At 39.1% G+C, this 19,088-nt stretch overlaps 1 protein-coding gene across 2 annotated transcripts in view; it reads right to left on the bottom strand.

Moving 5' to 3' along the window:
- fgfrl1a (fibroblast growth factor receptor like 1a) overlaps positions 1-16,948 on the bottom strand; it is a 64,120-nt gene extending 47,172 nt beyond the window's left edge. For both annotated transcript variants that reach the window (XM_085360121.1, XM_085360130.1), the window contains exons 1-2: positions 16,482-16,948; positions 15,193-15,296 (exon numbers count right to left, since the gene is read on the bottom strand). In XM_085360121.1, coding sequence (XP_085216247.1) covers positions 15,193-15,253 — 61 coding nt within the window. In that variant the 5' untranslated portion in view covers positions 15,254-15,296; positions 16,482-16,948. The remainder of the gene's footprint in view (positions 1-15,192; positions 15,297-16,481) is intronic.
- Positions 16,949-19,088: the final 2,140 nt, after the last annotated feature.

Raw genomic sequence — 19,088 nt, 5'->3', positions numbered from 1 at the left:
GAACTCATAGAGAAAAGACAGAAGATACTTGAACATGGAAAAAATGGTATAAGAGGCCTTTGGAGGAAACATGACTGTAAAGTTCTGCAAACCAACAAGAACCTGAGAGCACTTTAAACCTTGAGCATTCTTTTAAAGCTTATAAAGGGCTTTATGAAAACCACATCATGCACAGTATGCACTTGTGAGAGTGGGTGTGCAGGAATACTGTGGGCTAACTACATAACTGCAGACTCAGGGAAGTGAAGAAAAGTACAGTAAGTTAGAAGAAAAAAAAGAAAAGCACTGTGTGAAAGCCAGCGGAGAGGCACCACTCGCACAGAGTTAAGGGATGAAGCCATGGAAGGATGAACAGAAAGCAAATAATCCACATAAACAGCTACCTGCTAACATTTGAGGATTTACAACTAAGCTGCAGACTGGACGTGCAACTGACATTTTAATGACTACCTGGGGTAAAACTGTGAGAGAATATACTTTAGCCTCTGTAACCCTGTATTTTCTTCGCAACCTGTGAGTTAAAAAGGAAAAAAGAAAAGGTAAAGATTGACAGTGCTGGAGAAATCTTGCAGTCCTGACTTGTTGGAAGGTGATCGTGTAGTTGCTCACGAATGCACAAAACTATGCCCCTCTGTCACTTCTGTCTTTGAATTGCTGGAGATAAAAAGAAGACAGGAAGTACATTAAGATACCGTGTCTATCTCCTGTGACGACAGGGTCTCCAAAACATCCACGTAGCCTGATAAGGTTTGTTTACACAGTTTATGCATGTCATATCTAAACACTAAACAATAGATGCTAGGCCTCAACGAAGGTTAAAGGCCACAAACTTCTAGTTTAGTGTGTGTATTTTTATGCCTTCAAAGTTCAATATCTCCTAATCAGAAGGTTGTCAGCTCAATAACAGCCTGCTCCAGTATTCCAGTGAGTAAGAAATACTGTCTGCTTGAATACTTTAACTACTCAAATAGAGTAAAAGGTATTACCACCATTCCTGGCTGGCCAGTGCATGGTGCAAAGTAAAACACAGAGATGTGCTGAGCCTGAATATGATGGCACACTCAGCTCACTTTCATCCTGATTCAAAACAAACATTTATTTGGTTTTAATAAATGTAACATTGACTTAAAAAGAAAACAACTGTTCAAAAGTTTCAGATCATTTCACTCCAACCTTCAGTACTGAACTCAAACAAACATTCATTAGGCTGCAAAGCCTTTTCCCCAACAGAACAGGAGAGCAGGTGGTCTGATTGTATGCAAGGAATCCAAGGCTGGGGTCAATTTACTTATTTAGTCACAGTCAGGTTACAGTCACTGTGAACATAACTTTGCAACGACCCAGGCACCAACAAAAGGAACACTATTTACACGTACAGTACGTGGCAAAAAACATTCATTTATAGTCTACAAATCTCTGTAAAATAGCCACTGTAAATATATACATCTGTATCTTGTGTGTCTTTTTGTGTTACGCCTTACAGATAAGCCAAGACATAGTTGACGTAAGATAAGAAATAGTTAACACGCTTGATTAGGTGCACATTTGGGTGAATGTGTGTAAAGCAAAGCGATGTCCTCGACCTGGCATTTATCAACATTCTGGAGGCAGACACTGTTACTCATTAACAGCGAGTGATAACGAATGCATACACACACACACACACACACACACACACACACACACACACACACACACACACACACACACACACACACACACACACACACACACACGCGGTACCACCTGTGTTAAGCACCTGATTTCAGTGGTAGAAAGCAGACTATTTACTCTAAGGGAGCCATCCATATTGACATAACTATAAAAACAAGAGACGAGGGATAAGCGAGGGCGCAAGAAAGAGAGCAATAGTCATAAAAATAGCTTATAGCTCCCCACGTTGTGAAAGGATGAAGATTTAGACAATTCAGTGATTTCAGAGCGATTTGTCATAAAACATAAAAAGAGAATTTGGGTATTTCATCATTTCCATTACACAATATTGTTGGTCATCATCGCTAATGTAAGAAGATAAAACTCTACCATGCCAAGAAAAAACAAAAAATCCAAGAGCAACGATTCCCGCCACCTTTTTCCAGACTCAAGTTCATTTAAAGGTGAACTGAAGAAATGACCTGTAGTCAATGCAATACAAAGGCTTATGCATTGAAGACTCTGTGAAGGCAACGTCAGTGCTGAATGGTTTAGCGACATATGCTGCCATCCTGGCAACATGATTTTCAGGGAAAGTCTTGGTTATTTCGGCAAGACCGTGCCGTATCTGCACATAGCATAACATCAATGGCTTCATAATAAAACAGGCTGAGCGGTGAACTGACCAGACTGCAGTCCAGACCTGTCAGCAGTTAAATGACTCTCACTCAGGCAGTGTTTTGTCCAAAAGTGAGAAGCCTACTTTGTTAAGGTGACAGAGTGGAGTTAGAAGTAAAGCTCATCAAATTAATACTTACTTGGTTATCACTTAAATAAACATGTCTTTTCTTTCTATTTGGATTTGTTTTGTACTCGTCAGTTTGAGCATCACACTTTGAAGATCAGCGATCCAGCACTCATCTTTTTCCCTCCTTCATCATCCTGCATTTCCTCCTCTCCCTCAAATCTTTCCACCTCCTCCTCCACCTGTGTGTTTTCTGGTTCATTGGGTGGGGAGTTAAACATTCCAAGCATGCACATAACACACACACACACACACACACACACACACACACACACACACACACACACGCATGCATGCATGCACACACAAATTCATGCCCCCCTCCCACATTCCACACCAATCCTCAGCCATGACTAAACTCCATTTGTTCAGCTCTGGTCACTGTCTTAGTCCACTGCTTGTGTTTGAGAGAGGGGATAAGGTGCTTGTGTGAGATTGCATGTGCTTAAGCCATAGTTCTTTTTGCTAATCTCTTCTTGTCAACTGACATCTAAATGTCCCCCAAAACCATAAAAAAAAAAATTACCCAAAATAAGTTAAAGCCTTTGTAAGCGGCTTGTTGCTGCAACATTCTTGCCTGTGCTGGATTATGGTGATATTCTATATATGAATGCTTCTGCTCAATGTCTTCGAATGGTTGATTCTGTGTATCGTGCTTCTCTGAGGTTCATCACTAACCGTAAATCTCAGACTCACCACTGTGAGTTATACTCTCAGGTAGGACGGCCTGCTTTGGTAAGTCGGAGGAACTCTCATTTATACAGTTTTATATATAAGGCGATACTTGGGTTGCTGCCTTCTTATCTATGTTCCCTGCTTGTAATGAAACATGCTGGTCGGTATTCTCTTCGTCCGCATGGCTACTTGTTGCTTTCTGTTCCATTTTCCCGAACTGAACTTGGTAAAAGAGCTTTTGTCCATTTAGCACCCTCGGCTTGGAACGAACTGCAGAACGACTGGAAAATGACTGAATTCATTTCATTAAGTGCTTTTAAATCTAAACTACGAATCCTTGAGGCCAAGTCCATAACATGCAACTGTTTCAATTAGATTGATTGTCATTTTAACAGATTTTTTATTTTTATTTGAATTTTATTTTATTTTGTTTGTATTCTTTCACTTATTGTTGCATGTGTGTTGTTGCTGCCTGTGTTTGAGTCATTTCTGTAACTGTGAGACATCTGCTGCTGCCTATCTTGGCCAGGTCTCCCTTGAAAAAGAGGTTTTTAATCTCAATGGGATCTTCCTGGTTAAATAAAGGTTAATAAATAAATAAATAAATAAAACACGACTGAAACAAGACTGGTGGTCTCAGTACTACCGTGGTGTATGCATGTTCCACACTTACATCTTTCCAGTTAAAACTTAAAAGCTAACATTATCTTAATCTTGCGAAGCTCAACATAAAGTTGACCAAGTAGCAGTATTTTAGTGATGTTTAAATGTAAGTAAATGGATCTCACTCATTCGTGTATTTTCATCTAGCACAGTAAGAAGTAAAAGTAGTCATTATGCTAGTTTAGTCTGAAGCTTTTGTATTCTATAATTTGCAGCTTGCAGGTTTAATCTACAGGTACATAACATTTCTGAAATGTTGCATCATGCTTATAGGTAGCTCGAAGTAGCAGATGAGTGTCTCCAAAGTTATGAGTGTCTCTAGTGAGCTTTTTATCAAGACAGTTTTATCAGGGAAAACCCTCTGACATGTAATGTCTCAATATTAACATTGATTGTTATTCTCTCAATGACAAATTCAAAAACTGTGGTCAAAATGTTGCCATAGGAGGATTCAGTGGCACTGATCAGGTCAATCAAAATAGCATCAAGTACATAAGAAACTCTATAGAAGAACTGACCCGAGCTTCTTAGTAGATAACCTGTTTTAGACAGTAAGGATAATCAAAATGTAAATTGGTACCAGTGATACTGACCTCTTGAATCAAGAGGAACCAGTTGAGTCTGTCAATCATTATATAGTGACGTTTAAAAAAAGACCCTAATATGATAAATAGAGTTGATTATATATAAAAGTAAGAGGATGAAGATGTGTTTTAGAGACAGTCCGATACACACTGTCAGCATACTCCATTACTGACAGGTCTAACATTGCATGTAAAGCAGCATCTGGAAATATCCAAAAGGCAAACACCAAAAGTACGTTTTTCAAAACATAATCAATATGTGGTGTAAAAGAAACCTCAGCTCTCTTTCTTTTACAGACGCAGGATTATGGTCCTTTTATTCCATCTCGCCCAAATTAGAGACTCGATGATCTGAGACATGTTGCAAACAGGCTTACTGTTCTTAACCACAAAAAGCTGTTTATTCAGAAATACATGGCTGCATCGGGACAACAAGCTGAAAAAAAGTAACGAAAATGTAACTTCCTCCCACTGGTCCATTAGCTGACAGTTAAACTGTAATTCCCAGGTTAAATTTTCAGTGTGTAATAGATGCTGTTAAATGTTCAAACCTAAACTGAAGTGCCGCTGTATTCTTATGTGAGCGCTTTCCTTTCCCCCACATTCTCCATTTTCCACTACATCCCACTGCCTTCCCTAAAGCTCCAACAACACAACAGTTAAATCCCAGAAAGCAGCTCATAAGGACCTTTGTTAATTACATATAGAAGAATAGGCCCGTTGTGATCTGGTGTGATAATGGTGCCAGTGCAACAGAGGGATTACCTTTGGATAATAATGCACTGAGCTGACCAGTGTGATGAAGGGCCATGTAGTGGGAAATAATTAACACAGCTAACTGTTCTGCAGACCCTTCAGCAAGAAATCAGCAGGATGTGGTTACTTGGAGCATATTAATGTCCTGAGTTGCCTCAGTGTAACTAATATCTGTTTTCAAACTCTGTTTTTGTAATCTTTTACAGATCTGGTCAATGTTTTGCCTTATTTTGGGAAAAAAAGCAAGAAATGTCAGTTATGCAATTTTCTGCTGATTTTTAAACCACTGACAATAAACAACAGAGGATATGCTCACTACTTTGGCTGCGAGTACTAAAATGGCTGTAACACACAGTGTAAGGATCTTGCGAGCACTTTGGACACCAATTTCACTCCTTTTATTTTCTATGAAACTTATCCCTTCATGCCTAAAATGGCTCGGATGTAACTCTACCCCCACATGCTGCTCACATCCCCCTGCCGTATGGATTCTACAGCAACAGCTGGCACTGGGGATAAAGATAGAGTATTTGTGTCCCCTCTTATGTAGAGGTTTTCATCTGTTTGTTGCGGTGTATTTTTTTTAATTCAATTAGGAAAAAAAGACAGCAGAAAAATGACTTTCTATAGAAATCGTGATTCTTTCAGGAAAAAAAACAGCACTGTAGCGTTTCCTCCTATTGTAGGCATGGTATTTACTTTCATAATCCTTCCAAATATGAAATCTTTAGTTGTTATAATTTAAAGCTACAGACAAGCTGTCCACCTTAACATCCTGTGCAATTAGTTCCCACTCCCTAGAGTCAAAGGTCATCAGTATGTTTGACAAAATGAAGAGAGTGTGGCCAAATGTCTATTACATGTCAATCACATTTGACACCAAAGGTGTAATGGTGATAATGCTGGTCAGGCTGGTGTTGGGTTCCTGTTGTTTTGTTTATTACACAAATAACACAAACACACACACATAGATACAAGCTCACAGCTGCCCACAGTGGTGCATAACTTCAACTCACGTCAGTATGACAGGCTGAAGGGAAAAAAGTGTCCCAATGATCACTTTTCAATATGCCATTTGTAATGCCACCAGGAATCAACAGCTGAAGTGTGTGTGTGTGTGTGTGTGTGTGTGTGTGTGTGTGTGTGTGTGTGTGTGTGTGTGTGTGTGTGTGTGTGTGTGTGTGTGTGTGTGTGCATGGTAGGTGGGGGTTAAAAGGGGTCTGAAAAGATCTGATTTAAAGGCAGACAAGGAGCGAGAAAACAGCAGAGACAAAGAAAGTGAGAAAGGATTTAAAATGCCAGAGAGAGAAAGAAAGTGAGAGTGAAAACAGACACACTGCAGAGAGAGATGTAAAAGGCAGCAAAGTACATACAGTTAAGTCTGTGACACTCAAAAGACTTTCTTGTGAACACTTTCTACTGTTTCACCTTTAAAATAAAACAGTTCATGGTAAAAGGTTTTAAGTGTAAAGGCTAATAATGATCCAAAGTAACCTGGAGCATCATTCCACTGGGATATTGATGGATAAAAATGGGGTGTCAGCAGGAGTGTTTTCTTAAAATACACACTGCTTATGGTGTCTTTCTATTCATCTGCTTAAAAACACTTTCTATCCATTTCCAGTTACTACAAACTGGTATCTAGAAAGTCCATGTGGGTCTACTGGAGACTAAAAACACATTTTATACTTCACACCTGCACAGCAGATTAATGGCATTACATTTATGAGACTGTTTGCTTACAATTATCACTGCTGTCTATGGCTATATAACTAATTTTATTAAATTCAGTGCATAATTTAAACAGATGTTTTATAAATAGTTAATAGGAAACAATAAAGACAATAGATTTCAATCATTGTAAGCAATTTTTGTTGACTTATAATCACTTCACAACTGAGGTCTTTAATTGTTAAAACCTATGTTATAAGTTTGGGATAATTTATATTACCTCATTAAATCTATTAATACATGCTTGATGAAGTTTGGAACACACACTAGAGACAACGATGTAAAAATGCAGTGAAACTAATGCGTGCTGTCCTGTGGAGTTCCACCAGTGTTATTACAGACTCCTCTGGTGCCAGCATGTGCTTTCTCTGACCCTGCGTTACAGCCACACACATTCACAGTGTGTGTACATAAACTGATGCTCACACTCTCCCTGACCCCTCCCTGATCTGCCAGGTGCCCTCTGACCTGCTGTGCTGTAGCGTTGACCAAACATACCCCAACCCCACTGAGACCACAATACAGCACTGTGGCGCCACACAATAATGCACCATGTAAGGGAGAGACAGAGAAGCCGGGAAAGACGGAGAGCTGAAAAAAAGGGAATTGGGGGAAAATACTGCATATAAATAAAGCGGGAATGAAGAAATAATATTAAAAAGCTTCTGGAATTACAGATGTGTTGCACATGCTGGTCAGAAGAGAAATGTGTATAATATTTAATGTTCACAAAAACTTACTTTGTCTTCATATTATGTCCTTGCAGCATCATACTAGCAACTGTAACTCTCAGCCTTTCATTAATCCTCCTTTTATGTTAGGCTGTGCGATATGACCAAAATCTCATATCCCGATATAAGAATTCTATCGTCCGATAACGATATAAATCACAAAAATGTAACATTTTCTGTAAATTCTGTGAATCTCGGGCAGCTCGACTTGCGAGAAGTGTTTCCAGCTGCGCGTCATGTAGCTGGAGTCGAGTGTTTTAAACGATGCATGAAACGACACATTTTTAGACATAAGTTGTAACGGCCGCCGTTTTCTTTGTGAGTATTTATTACACGGCGTGCTGCGGGGAAAAGGCGGCTCTTTTTTTACTTCTCATCCATAAATAATCTGCATCTTTCACGTGATTCAGTTTATTTTGAAAAGTCTCAACAGGATCTTGAGCTTTATTGTGAAAGGTTTATGTGGAACATAAGCAAGCGGACGCGCGATGCTGTTACCGTCGTTGTTGCTAACCACAACGCATAAAAACTAGCTTGTCCGTCCGTAGTGTGGTTATATTAAATATAAGAGAAAGAGAGAACTTTAAGAAACTAATATAGCCACTATAGTGACCATCAAAACCATGAAAAAATATTGCCGTAAACAGTTTATTTTGCGACACCACGAAACAAACGATAGCGTAAAATGAAACGACAGATGTTTTTATATCGTCATCCGATATATATCGTTATATCAAACAGCCCTATGTTAGACTACTGCTATTAGGGGTGTGCAATTATTCTAAAGACATTTCCAGTATTTTTAAATGATTACAAATTTAGTCATGAAGTCAGTTCAAAACTGTCTGTTAAATATTTCTGTTTCTTTCTCAGTATTTTTTCCACACTGCCCTTTTCTATCTTATCTTCTCCTGTTGCCTTTCCTTCTCCTGCACCCCCTCCACAAACAGGCATCGCGTCTTAGCAATACTGCGACACAGCGTCAGCCCCTGCAGAGAACGTCCAGACAGCCCCATTAAACCCCACCATTAGCAAACTCAAAGCAAACATTGACTTTATCTAAATGTGGGCTAATAGCCTTCAACATTAGCAGACCCCATAAAACAGTGAGCTGCAGGACTGCTCCACAAGGTCCCAGCTCGTTGCCCGTGAAGAGGTCCACATCAGTGCTAGTTAATCTGTAGGACATGTCATATTGTAGAATAAGTTCTAGGTTTTGAAAACTCACACTTTAGACTAACACGTAAAAGGGACATGCACGAATATTTCAGGTCTCTTCTTTAAAGTGCATTGTTGGTATTTGGAGTTTTTTTGACAGCCACAGCTGCACCAGCCCAAACAGCCAACAACATTTGGCCCTGACGTTAGGATTTAACAAGAGGAACTGAAAGAGTCATTTGGATCCTTTGAAGCTTCCCTTTGTCAGTTAATCAACCAGCACACACACACACACACACACACACACACACACACACACACACACACACACACACACACACACACACACACACACACACACAGTCTGTTTCTTCTCTCAAATAGAGGATAAAAGCCTCAGTTAAATCTTAAATTAAAGTGCATAATCGTTTAAACCATTTACTAAAGGGCTCTTTAGTTTTTCCATAATACACTAACAAAAAACTCTGTAGGTTAAAGGTAAAAAATACTGGTTCCACGCAAGAGAAGAAACATTTTCTAAGGCCTAGCGTGGATTCTGATGAATGTTTCACCCATTTTGGGTAATCTAGTTTTAGCACCTCCTGTGCGAACACTGAGACTGGCAGGTAAACACCCCCAGGTCATATAATGGTTATCAGCATGTCAAATGGCATTTACAATTGTTAGCTGTGACTAAGGACACTTTGAATGCTTAAACTAGTGAGGTGAAAGAGATTCATTTTATGTGAGCCATATCGCATACTAGTCCAGATTTGTATATATCAAACTGTAATATTGTGATACTATTATATAGCAATGCCTTTTATGTTCCCTAGTGCGCACAACAAGACATGCCCGGGCACTGAGGGTGAGCGCCGCGTGTCACCTTCTGGTGACAATTTGGTACCTAAAAAGGAGCTACCTCGACAACCTCCAACGAAGCAATACTTTACCAAATATGCAAGAAAACTGGTGATGTGCAACAAAAACTATACAAGTGACTTCACTGAGCATTATTCCATATGACAGGAAGAGCAAACGGTGAATGAAATTAGTAATATGTTTACATGATGGAAAAGCAGGGCCTTGGTAAGAAGTTCAACTCAAGATACAACCTCTTAGCTACTTTTGTTATGCGAAAACTATTTCACTATAATGCTAAAGCTAGCACGATGTTTTTAGTAGATTCACTCTCTGAATTAGGTAGTCTGTCCTTAATAATCCTAATTCGTGGAAAAGGATGGAAAATACCCTTCATTTACTTACACTGCTGCTACACTGTGATAAAATGTGATGCTATATTGCCCTTATAATGCGTCTTGTTACAATGAAGCACAAAGCAGTGGTCTGAAAAGCAGCTGTTCCATTAAAGAGGAATCATTCTGCTCTCTTCCATCTAAATCCACTAAATGTCAGACAGGCAGAAACTTACTGCTACGTTTTATTTTATCTTTAAAGTAGCCATTATTTTTTAAAGTTGTTGTTCCAGAGAGTATCTAATTACTACACCTAGAAATAAAAGCCAATTCTGTAGTTGTATCTTTTGTTTTTACCTCTCTTGGTATACTCGACTGATGGCTGGATAAAACAGACATTTTAAATTGTCGTCTTGGGTACTGGGAACTTGTGGCAGGAATTTTTCACAATTTGATGACAGATTTTTAACCATTAATGACAAACTTTAAATAACTGATGGAAAAATAAAGGGATTGTGAGTTGTAGTTTTCATACCTATCACTTCATCCTGCCCTCCAGCCATCTTTAGCTCTTCTAAAAACTTAAAACCTGTGCTATTTATGTGTTCCACTTACCTCTGATTACTGTCTCATTCTCCACTCTTTACCTAACCACAGTTCTCTCCTACATATCACTGTTAGTGTTAGCATGCTAATTACATTCCTCAGTAGTGAGTGTGTGGGGCAGAGGGTTGTTAAGGGATTGGGGGCCTGTGTGTGACTGCTTATATGTTAAATTATATTTATGGGTAGAATCTTCTACTTGTATATGTTTCCAGCGTCTGTGCATGTGGCTGTTTACACTCTGCACTTTCTGTCTGTCATTTCCTGCAGTGACGATGAACTGTTCTCTCTCTCTCCCCCTCTGTTTCTCAGTGTGTGTTTGCAGTGTTGCTTCTTTGGCAGCTTTCGTGGAATGAAGATGCATTTTTAATGTGGCTGTGGGCTTTTTTACACTTATTATAACAACAACCCACAGCGATGAACCCTCTCCTTGCCGTGTCTGTTTCTCTCTCTTCGTCCAAATAATGGGTGGTCTATACGGCACAATCACATGGAAAACATGAAACTGTTTAGACAGAAGAGTACATCAGGAAACCATGTACAGAAACCCACAAATCATCTCATTTCTGGGTACGTCTTTTTTTTTCTGAATTTGCTTCCAGAGAGATCTAAGACTGTGAAATGCCATTTCAACATATAAGCTCGTACAAAGAGGAAAACAAAAATCTGGTGGATTAACTTCAATAATCGCATTAATATCATCCTACCAGTCGTGCACCAGTTGTTTGACCATCAAGCTGCAACAGCTGTCTTATATAAATACCAACTGACAGACTGATAACCATCTGACATACACATGGCATTTTTCATCACATAATTAATCTATCTCCATATTTGTAGATGCATACACAATAACAGCATATACACTAATAAACCACAACTGGATGTGCTCAGTGTCTAACACATTTAGTAGATCGTTCAGCTGCGTCTTCAGAAAGCACCAAAGCTAGCAGTTTAAGTCAGTAGAAAGTCAAAATGCAACATCTGCTCTACAGAATCTGGTTTCTTTGTATAATTGTTTAATGCTGAGGGAAACTGGACTTGAAGGAGGCCATTATTCTCGAAGTCTAAGGAAACTCTTGGAGAGTGTATTTGTAGCGGCAGTGGAAATATTTGGAAGTTGCATTACATCTGCTTCAATGTGCAAATCTGCCATGGTTTAACATTTTGTGAAATATGATTAAAATCACTACCACTCTCATGTCTATAATGTACATATTAAGGTACAGAAGGTAGCTTAACAGCATAAAGATCAGAAACGGAGGTAAAAAGTTTGATTCTGCCAAAAGTGACAAAATCCAAAGAGCAGTTCTGAAGTTCACAAAGGATTCCTGGAAATGTCAAATATTTGATTTGATCTGGAATCTAACTCTGTCCAAAGCTGCAGGCAGCCTCAAATCCACTGGCCTACTACTTTTTGACCCCTGAAACCAAGCTCGGTGCTGTTCAGCTAACAGGCAAGAATGCTAATCTCTCAGCTGCTCAGTCTCATGCTCAGCTACACACACTTATGCACGCAGACCCCAGTTCACACAGTGCAGTTGTGTAAGCCTCTGGAGTGCAGCAACTCTACATCTGTTGCAAGGGGCACCAAAGTTGCCTCTTTATCACTAACTGCCTGTCTCACTATCTCCGTGTCACTTCCTCGTTCCTCGGCACAATCCACAGCAACAGTTATTAGACCCTTATGTTTAATAATTTATTATTATAATAAACATTTTCTCTTTAACAATGTGGTAATTTTAAGGTAATGCTTTTTTACATAATGTCCTAAATTATAAAATAGCTTAAATTTACTTTAACTGCATCTTGTGTAGAAAGGCTAATGGTCTGATAAATGATACCATGAGACCTTGTTTTCAATTTGAAATGTCCTATTGTGAGCTGTGATATTTTTACTTTTCTTGTTTATTGCTGACATAGCTGGCATATTTCTCTGAGATATCTCAGTAGTCACACATTTAAAATGTTTCTTTGTATCATTTCCTAGAGTGCAGTGGAAAAATGTAATAAATAAGCCAGTCAGATTAAGATTCTTTTAGATTCTTGTATTCTTGTAGATGATATCTGCTGCTAACTTGTTGTAATTTGGATTCTATTATGCAAAAAAAGTTGGTGACGGGGAAGATTTGTGAGATTTGCGATCTTTTTAATGGTATAAAGCTCTGTTCGCCTCGTGCTCTCTTGCCCCCTTTCTTACACTCTCTGCTGTAAAGTGTTTTCAGCCACTGTCCATTTCCCCTCCTATTCCTACCTCACTTGTACCCACTGGTTTCTTTTCTCACTAGGTCCCTTCTATCATCCATTCTTACTCCAATCTCCCTAGTCCTGCCCCCCTTCCTTCCGATTTCTTTTCCACGTCTTTCCTCCATTCTCCTTAATCTTGCTCTCTGTCCTTCTCTGCTGCCTGACTAAGCTGACAGGCTGCAGTCAGTGAGTGGGAGGATATGCATTGTACAGCAAACATCCCTAATAGGCTAATCTAATCTCATCTCTTTGCGGTCTATGGCCCTGTGTTTACTTTCGGCCCCGTGTCTGCATGCTGGCTCTGCCTCGCCTCGCTGAATGCAGCTTTGTTCCGACTAAAAACTCATCGTTGGTGTGATCTGAGGAACGGGCGCCAGCTCCACAACTGTCTGCCCATAAAGCCTGCAGGCAAGCAGGGAATCGCTCTCATCTATGTACAGCTTGTTGTTGTTTGTCTCTATTACACTGATTTTCACTGACAAAAAACACATTGTTGAACAAAGTACAAGGAGCTGTTCTGTAACCGATGGTGGTGACAGACCCCCCTATACGGCTGAAGAATTCAGTTTGTGATCTGCACGATTATCTGAAGCTCTGACACTCCAGACATAAGTTATGTGTTAAAGGCTGTACGGTGATTTTTTCATTTACAGCCACGTGACTCTATGAGGTCAGGTGAAAAACTCAAGTACATCCCATGATTCAATAGCTGGTAGAGTTCTCATGCCACAGCATTTCAATTGGATTGATGACAGGACTTTGCAACGCCATGATTCTTTTCTTTTTCAGTATTCTGTTGCAAACTTGCTGATGTGTTTGGGATTGTTGTCCTGTGTTATGACCGTATTGCTGTCTGACAAATGGCCTCCCATTCGATTCTAGTGCAGCTGGTAGAGGTCTGTGAGTCGTTTGGTACTGGGCCACGAGAGTTGAGGCTCTGGTGTGAAATTCATGGTTTTCAGGGTTTCTATCTGTTTTAAGTGTTATTTTTTAAATCGTTTTGATTGTTAACTCTGTTTGCCTTGGTCATTTCCCGTGTGTTATGAATAAATCTTCCGTATTTTGGTACCGGTATTGGTTTTATTTTGTTGTATTTATCCGTGACACCTTAAAGGTCAGTCCGTGAAAATATTGTCGGACATAAACCGGACTGTGGTGCAAAAAAGGTTTGGGACCGCTGTTCTAGAGTGCTTTGTTGTACAGGAGTTCACGCTTAACTCAATGACTGCAAAGCAAATCGAAATCATCACTATTGTGCTTGATTCTTGGTATGAGGTGTTTGCTCTGATATGCTGTGTTCGGATTTTGCCAACATGGTGCTGTGCATTACAACTAGACATCTCCACTTTGGCCTCATTTATTCAAAGGACATTGTTCCAGACGTTTTGTGGTTAGTTCAGATGCAGTTTTGCAAGCCAGAGTCAAGCTGCCATGTTGTTTTTAGTGCAAAGAGGCTTTCTTCTGGCACACCTTCCAAACAAGCCATACTGTATACTTATTCAGTATTTTTCTAATTCCACTGTCATGAACTTTAACATTTAAGAAGCTAACTAAGTAGCTCTTGAGCTTTTTGCAATTCCTTTCAGAATTTTTTGGTCTGTGGTGGATTTGCTGGGATGTCCACTCCCGGAAAGACTACGGCATTGTGCAAATGCTCCAGACCAGCAAATTGCCAGCGCTTTTGCTTTTATAGATATGGTCACACTTGCTTTTAATTAATCAAATGCATTTGATTAGCAACCCCTGGCTGCAATTTACTTTCTTGAGTCCAGTAAGCGATAAGGGTGTAGTTAGTTTTTCACGCAATTCTGTTAAAACTGTATGAATAAAACAACCACTCAAAGAGAAAATTATAGTCAGCAGCAACAGTGACTGAAGTGACAGTGACTACATCTGGAGCTTATGGTGACATGTAGCTATATATACAAAAGAGTATCTGAATCCTGAAACTGAAAACCAAATAACGTTGCAAAATATGAAGATCTGAATATTCCAATAGTCAAAAGGTTTTTTTACTTGATTGGTGTCACAGTAGCACCCTTGGGATAACCAAGAGGTCCCAGGACAGCACAGGAACATCTCAGAAAATGTAACAACCAGACAGTGTTTGGATCTATGGTAATTCAGTGACGTAGAGTTAAATGAAGGAATGCAAATACATTATAGTTTCTGAACAAATATATCAATTCTGAAAAGAAATTAAGAAACCCAAGGAGCAGAGGAAGATACTGACAAAAAGAATACACTGATGTAGCAGTGAATAAGAATGCACACCATGAAAACATCCCCACAACTATTTAACTGCACCAACCTTTATAAGGCTGTTGGATAGTCACACAATCTGACTGCAATACTCTACAGTTGTTGATTTCAGTACTTTTGTTACTCACCCCTGACAGCGGTGGAAATAAGGACCATCTCCAACAACAGACAGACCCGGAAAAGCCCCATTTTTGTATTTTTATGAGGAAGAAAAAAGGTCAGACGATTTGATCTGAAAGGAAATTAAATGACAAAAAAGATATTAAGATTCTTATTAATGTATAACACCTGTGGTGCTACTGAGTTCCTGCCTTAAAGGTGCAGTTTTTTTTTACATTTCTGTATGTAAATGATCACTTAATCAACCACACTTTTCCCTTCTGTCTTCACAGTCTCTGGTCACCTTTATCATTTCAACATTTGACGCTCTCTTATGATCAGATGCTGTCAAAATAGCTGCTTGTGAAAGGAAATGCAGTACCAAATGGTGAAATGAAAACCTTGCCAGGAATTTTAAAAGAAAAAATGCCCCAGAAATAACCCCAGAATCTCTTCTTTTTGATGCATCATATGTTTAAAACAATTTCTTGATCTAATCAGTGGCAGTGACAACAAAGTAAGGTGTTCATCCACGACCAGACAGGAGAATAAATCTGTCAGAACACTTTCTGGAAGTCAGACTACTTTCCTTGCAGATTTATTCTGTCCACCTGTCCATAAGTCTCTCCTTACTCCGTTTTTAATCTTTCTGCCCCATAAATTTCCTCCCAAACCTTATGAGATCTTATTTCAATACTTCACATCTTTATCTTTGATCAGTATCTGTCATCCGCTGGGTCTCAGCTCACTAGGAACTGCTACTCACTTTAAAGTGCAAGATAACTGATTTGGCAGGGACTGAGAATTAAGCTGAGATCTTCAGTGAGGTTAAATTTTATTTGCGTTAAACACCTTACTACAAAACGTTTTCATAAGGTGTTTTACGCATTTACAAGTACATTATTACTATTAGGCAATTTCACGTTATTTCTAACCAAAAACATTAAAAGTATTTAGAAAGGGAGAAAATTCTGTATTTTGTGATAGCTTTCATGAATATGAGTCCAGACTGGGTATCTGTACGTGTATGAAAAATGTGGACGTATTATCATGAAGCCACATCTGCCAATATCTGTCCGTTTTAAAACATTTGCACGATATGAATATGCTTCAAAAATTGGTTTTTACTTTAGTCCCTGGGAATTTGGTTAGAACTGCAACAGTTCTAACCGGTTACCAATTTCTATAGGATATGTTGTTTTCCAACATGCAAGCTAATAAAACTGAAAGATAGCAAACAAGTTCACTGTGAAAGTCACTATGAAGTGCAGAAACATTAACATTAATGTACTTTAGTGACTTTAGAAGACGGACTTACTGTTCTGTTCTCAGCCGTGTTGCGGTATCCTCAGTATGTTACCCGCCGGGGGGGCACCACGCCGTTATTCCGCAAAAAAAGTAATTCACCTTAAGTCCAATGACTGGAAGACTACAATAACTTGATTGTGCAGACACGTGTTTGTGACTGAAATACCAACTTGTATTAAGTCTACTTGGACAAAGTAAAGCGACAATCATGCGACTAAACGCAGAAAACTGAATTCATGAGCACGGTCAAACACATGAGCGCTCAAAATGTATCTGTAGTATTTCTGAATGACAGCCCGCATGTAAACCGCTCCAATGAGCGGAGTAAGAGAACCGGGAAAAGAGGAAAGAAAACAGAGAGAGAGGAAAAAAATGCATCTACACTCTCCAGTAAACTATCGAGATAACTATGTTTAGAATAAAAACCTTAATATCATATCCTCATCGCCTCCAGCAGCGGTACGCCGTCTGTATTAGGGCCGCAGGCGAGAAAACAAAACTCCAGTCGACGGATTGTCCCAGCACGTAACTTTCAACCAATCAGAGGGCAGGCCAATCAGAAAATAGACCAATCAGAGAGCAGGAGCGTGCAGGACAAATTTGGAGCGGTTTATAGCTGCGAGGAGGGGGACACTTACTCAAATGATTATTATTAATAATTTTTAGTTACAGCAATAATGCACAAAAGAACAGAAACGTTACAACAGGCACTCCAGGAAAGCTGAACGAGTCTTTAAAAAGGAGATTTTTATTACAACTATTATTATTGTTGTTATTGTTATTATTATTATTTTATCAGTAATAGTAGTATTAGCAGCAACAGCAATAAGAATGGTATCTATCAATATAGACTTATACTACTTTGACTAATGTATAATATATGATTTCACTATTCTATTCTATTCTATTCTATTCTATTCTATTCTATTCTATTCTATTCAAGCCCATCTACGATTTCGCGGACCCCAATAGACGTCTCCAGGTATGGAGCTACATTGCCCCCTAGTGGCACTTGTGCGTTATTACAGCTATAAAATAAATAGGTACAACACGCAGAGGCGGTATATGTTGCACAGTGGCTTACAGACACTGGCTAAAAGTCGACCTCTTTATATGACTCCCTGTGATGAAATTAACACGTAATACCATGCTTCAAAATTATATAATATTTGCATATGCAGACACAGGGCGCGTACCAGCTTTATCTTTGAGATGATCAGTGACTCAGAGTGTGAAGGCACACTGAATCACTGATGTAAATGTAAAAAACCTGGAGAAAGTTGGGTTTTTGTAGGAGTTGTCTGGCAATTAACTCATTCCACTGGACAGAAGAATTATCAAAACAAATCTTCTACATTGCAGCTCTAAAAATGCTGCTGAGTGATTTTCATTGCAAAAACCAAGTCAGTTTCCAGGGAACAAAAGAAAGCGTCTACATTGAATGTGTATAAGTGTCACATGTTTAGTGCAAACTGTCACATTACCACAGCTGTTTGTTTACTTCTTTGTTCCACCACCAGAAGAGGATGTCTGGGTTAATGATGAATATGTTAATTGAGTGTGCAAAAAATTATTACATTGAATACCAAACAGATAATTAAAATAATAGATAACCTTTATGAGCAAATTCTATTACCCACCCAGCCATTCATTTTCTTAACTACTTATCCACTTTGTAGTGGCTGAAGACTAGCCCAGCTATCACAGTGTGAAAGGCAGGACAGGTCATCATTACAGGGCCAACACAGAGAGAAAGTAATCACGCAGTCTAACATCCCCACTGACATCAAATTAAGAAACTAGAATCACCAGTCAATCACATTCCCTCACATGCCTTTGGACTGTGAGGAAACTTCTTGTTGCATGGTGACTGTACTAAAAACTACATCACTCTGTTTTCCATCATATTCTATTCTATTTTAAAGTTGCAGTGACATCTCCTGGTAATAAGACCAACAGCACTTGTCATTGTTACCCAGAGTTCTGTTGATGTTGGTATATACAGGAAATTATGAGGAAATATCGCCACGAGCAGAATGCTTATCATCATTTCAACATATTAATAAATACATAGCACAACAGAACAGCTCCAAACAAACCACTTCCATCACTTTTTTTCCCTGTTGATTCACAATCATTCGTCTGTAGGCACCTGTGACAGCATTTTGGCTTTCAGCTTAAAATCTGGAGTCAGATTTAATCAGCTCAGTGCCAAATCTTGAAAAGGATTGGCCATTTTTGAGGCACGAGTATGGCCACACATATATATGAGTGTTGCATAGATTTGGTAGAAGCAGGCTGTTGCTGCACTGACAAAGAACAATGCTCCACTTAACAGCAACTCAGGGTTATTTAATCGAGTGGATAAAGATCCATTTAACTTATTTGCAAACCAGTTAAATTAGAGGCATTAATGCAGGCCTCAGTGGGGTTTAGGTGTAGTTTTCACCACTAGATGGTAGCAGAAGATTATGTTAAAAGGACAAGGACGCATGCACACACACACACACACACACACACACACACACACACACACACACACACACACACACACACACACACACACACTCTTTTAGATTTTACATACCGCTATACTTAAATCTTCTTAAAACTTCTT

This window comes from Diplotaxodon limnothrissa, linkage group LG2 (genome assembly GCF_057381915.1).
Source record: "Diplotaxodon limnothrissa isolate DT_005_m linkage group LG2, D_limnothrissa_male_GT1.1, whole genome shotgun sequence".
Taxonomy (NCBI): Eukaryota; Metazoa; Chordata; class Actinopteri; order Cichliformes; family Cichlidae; genus Diplotaxodon; species Diplotaxodon limnothrissa.
Note: the sequence above shows the minus strand (reverse complement) of the source record. Positions and strands in the feature narration are given on the sequence as shown.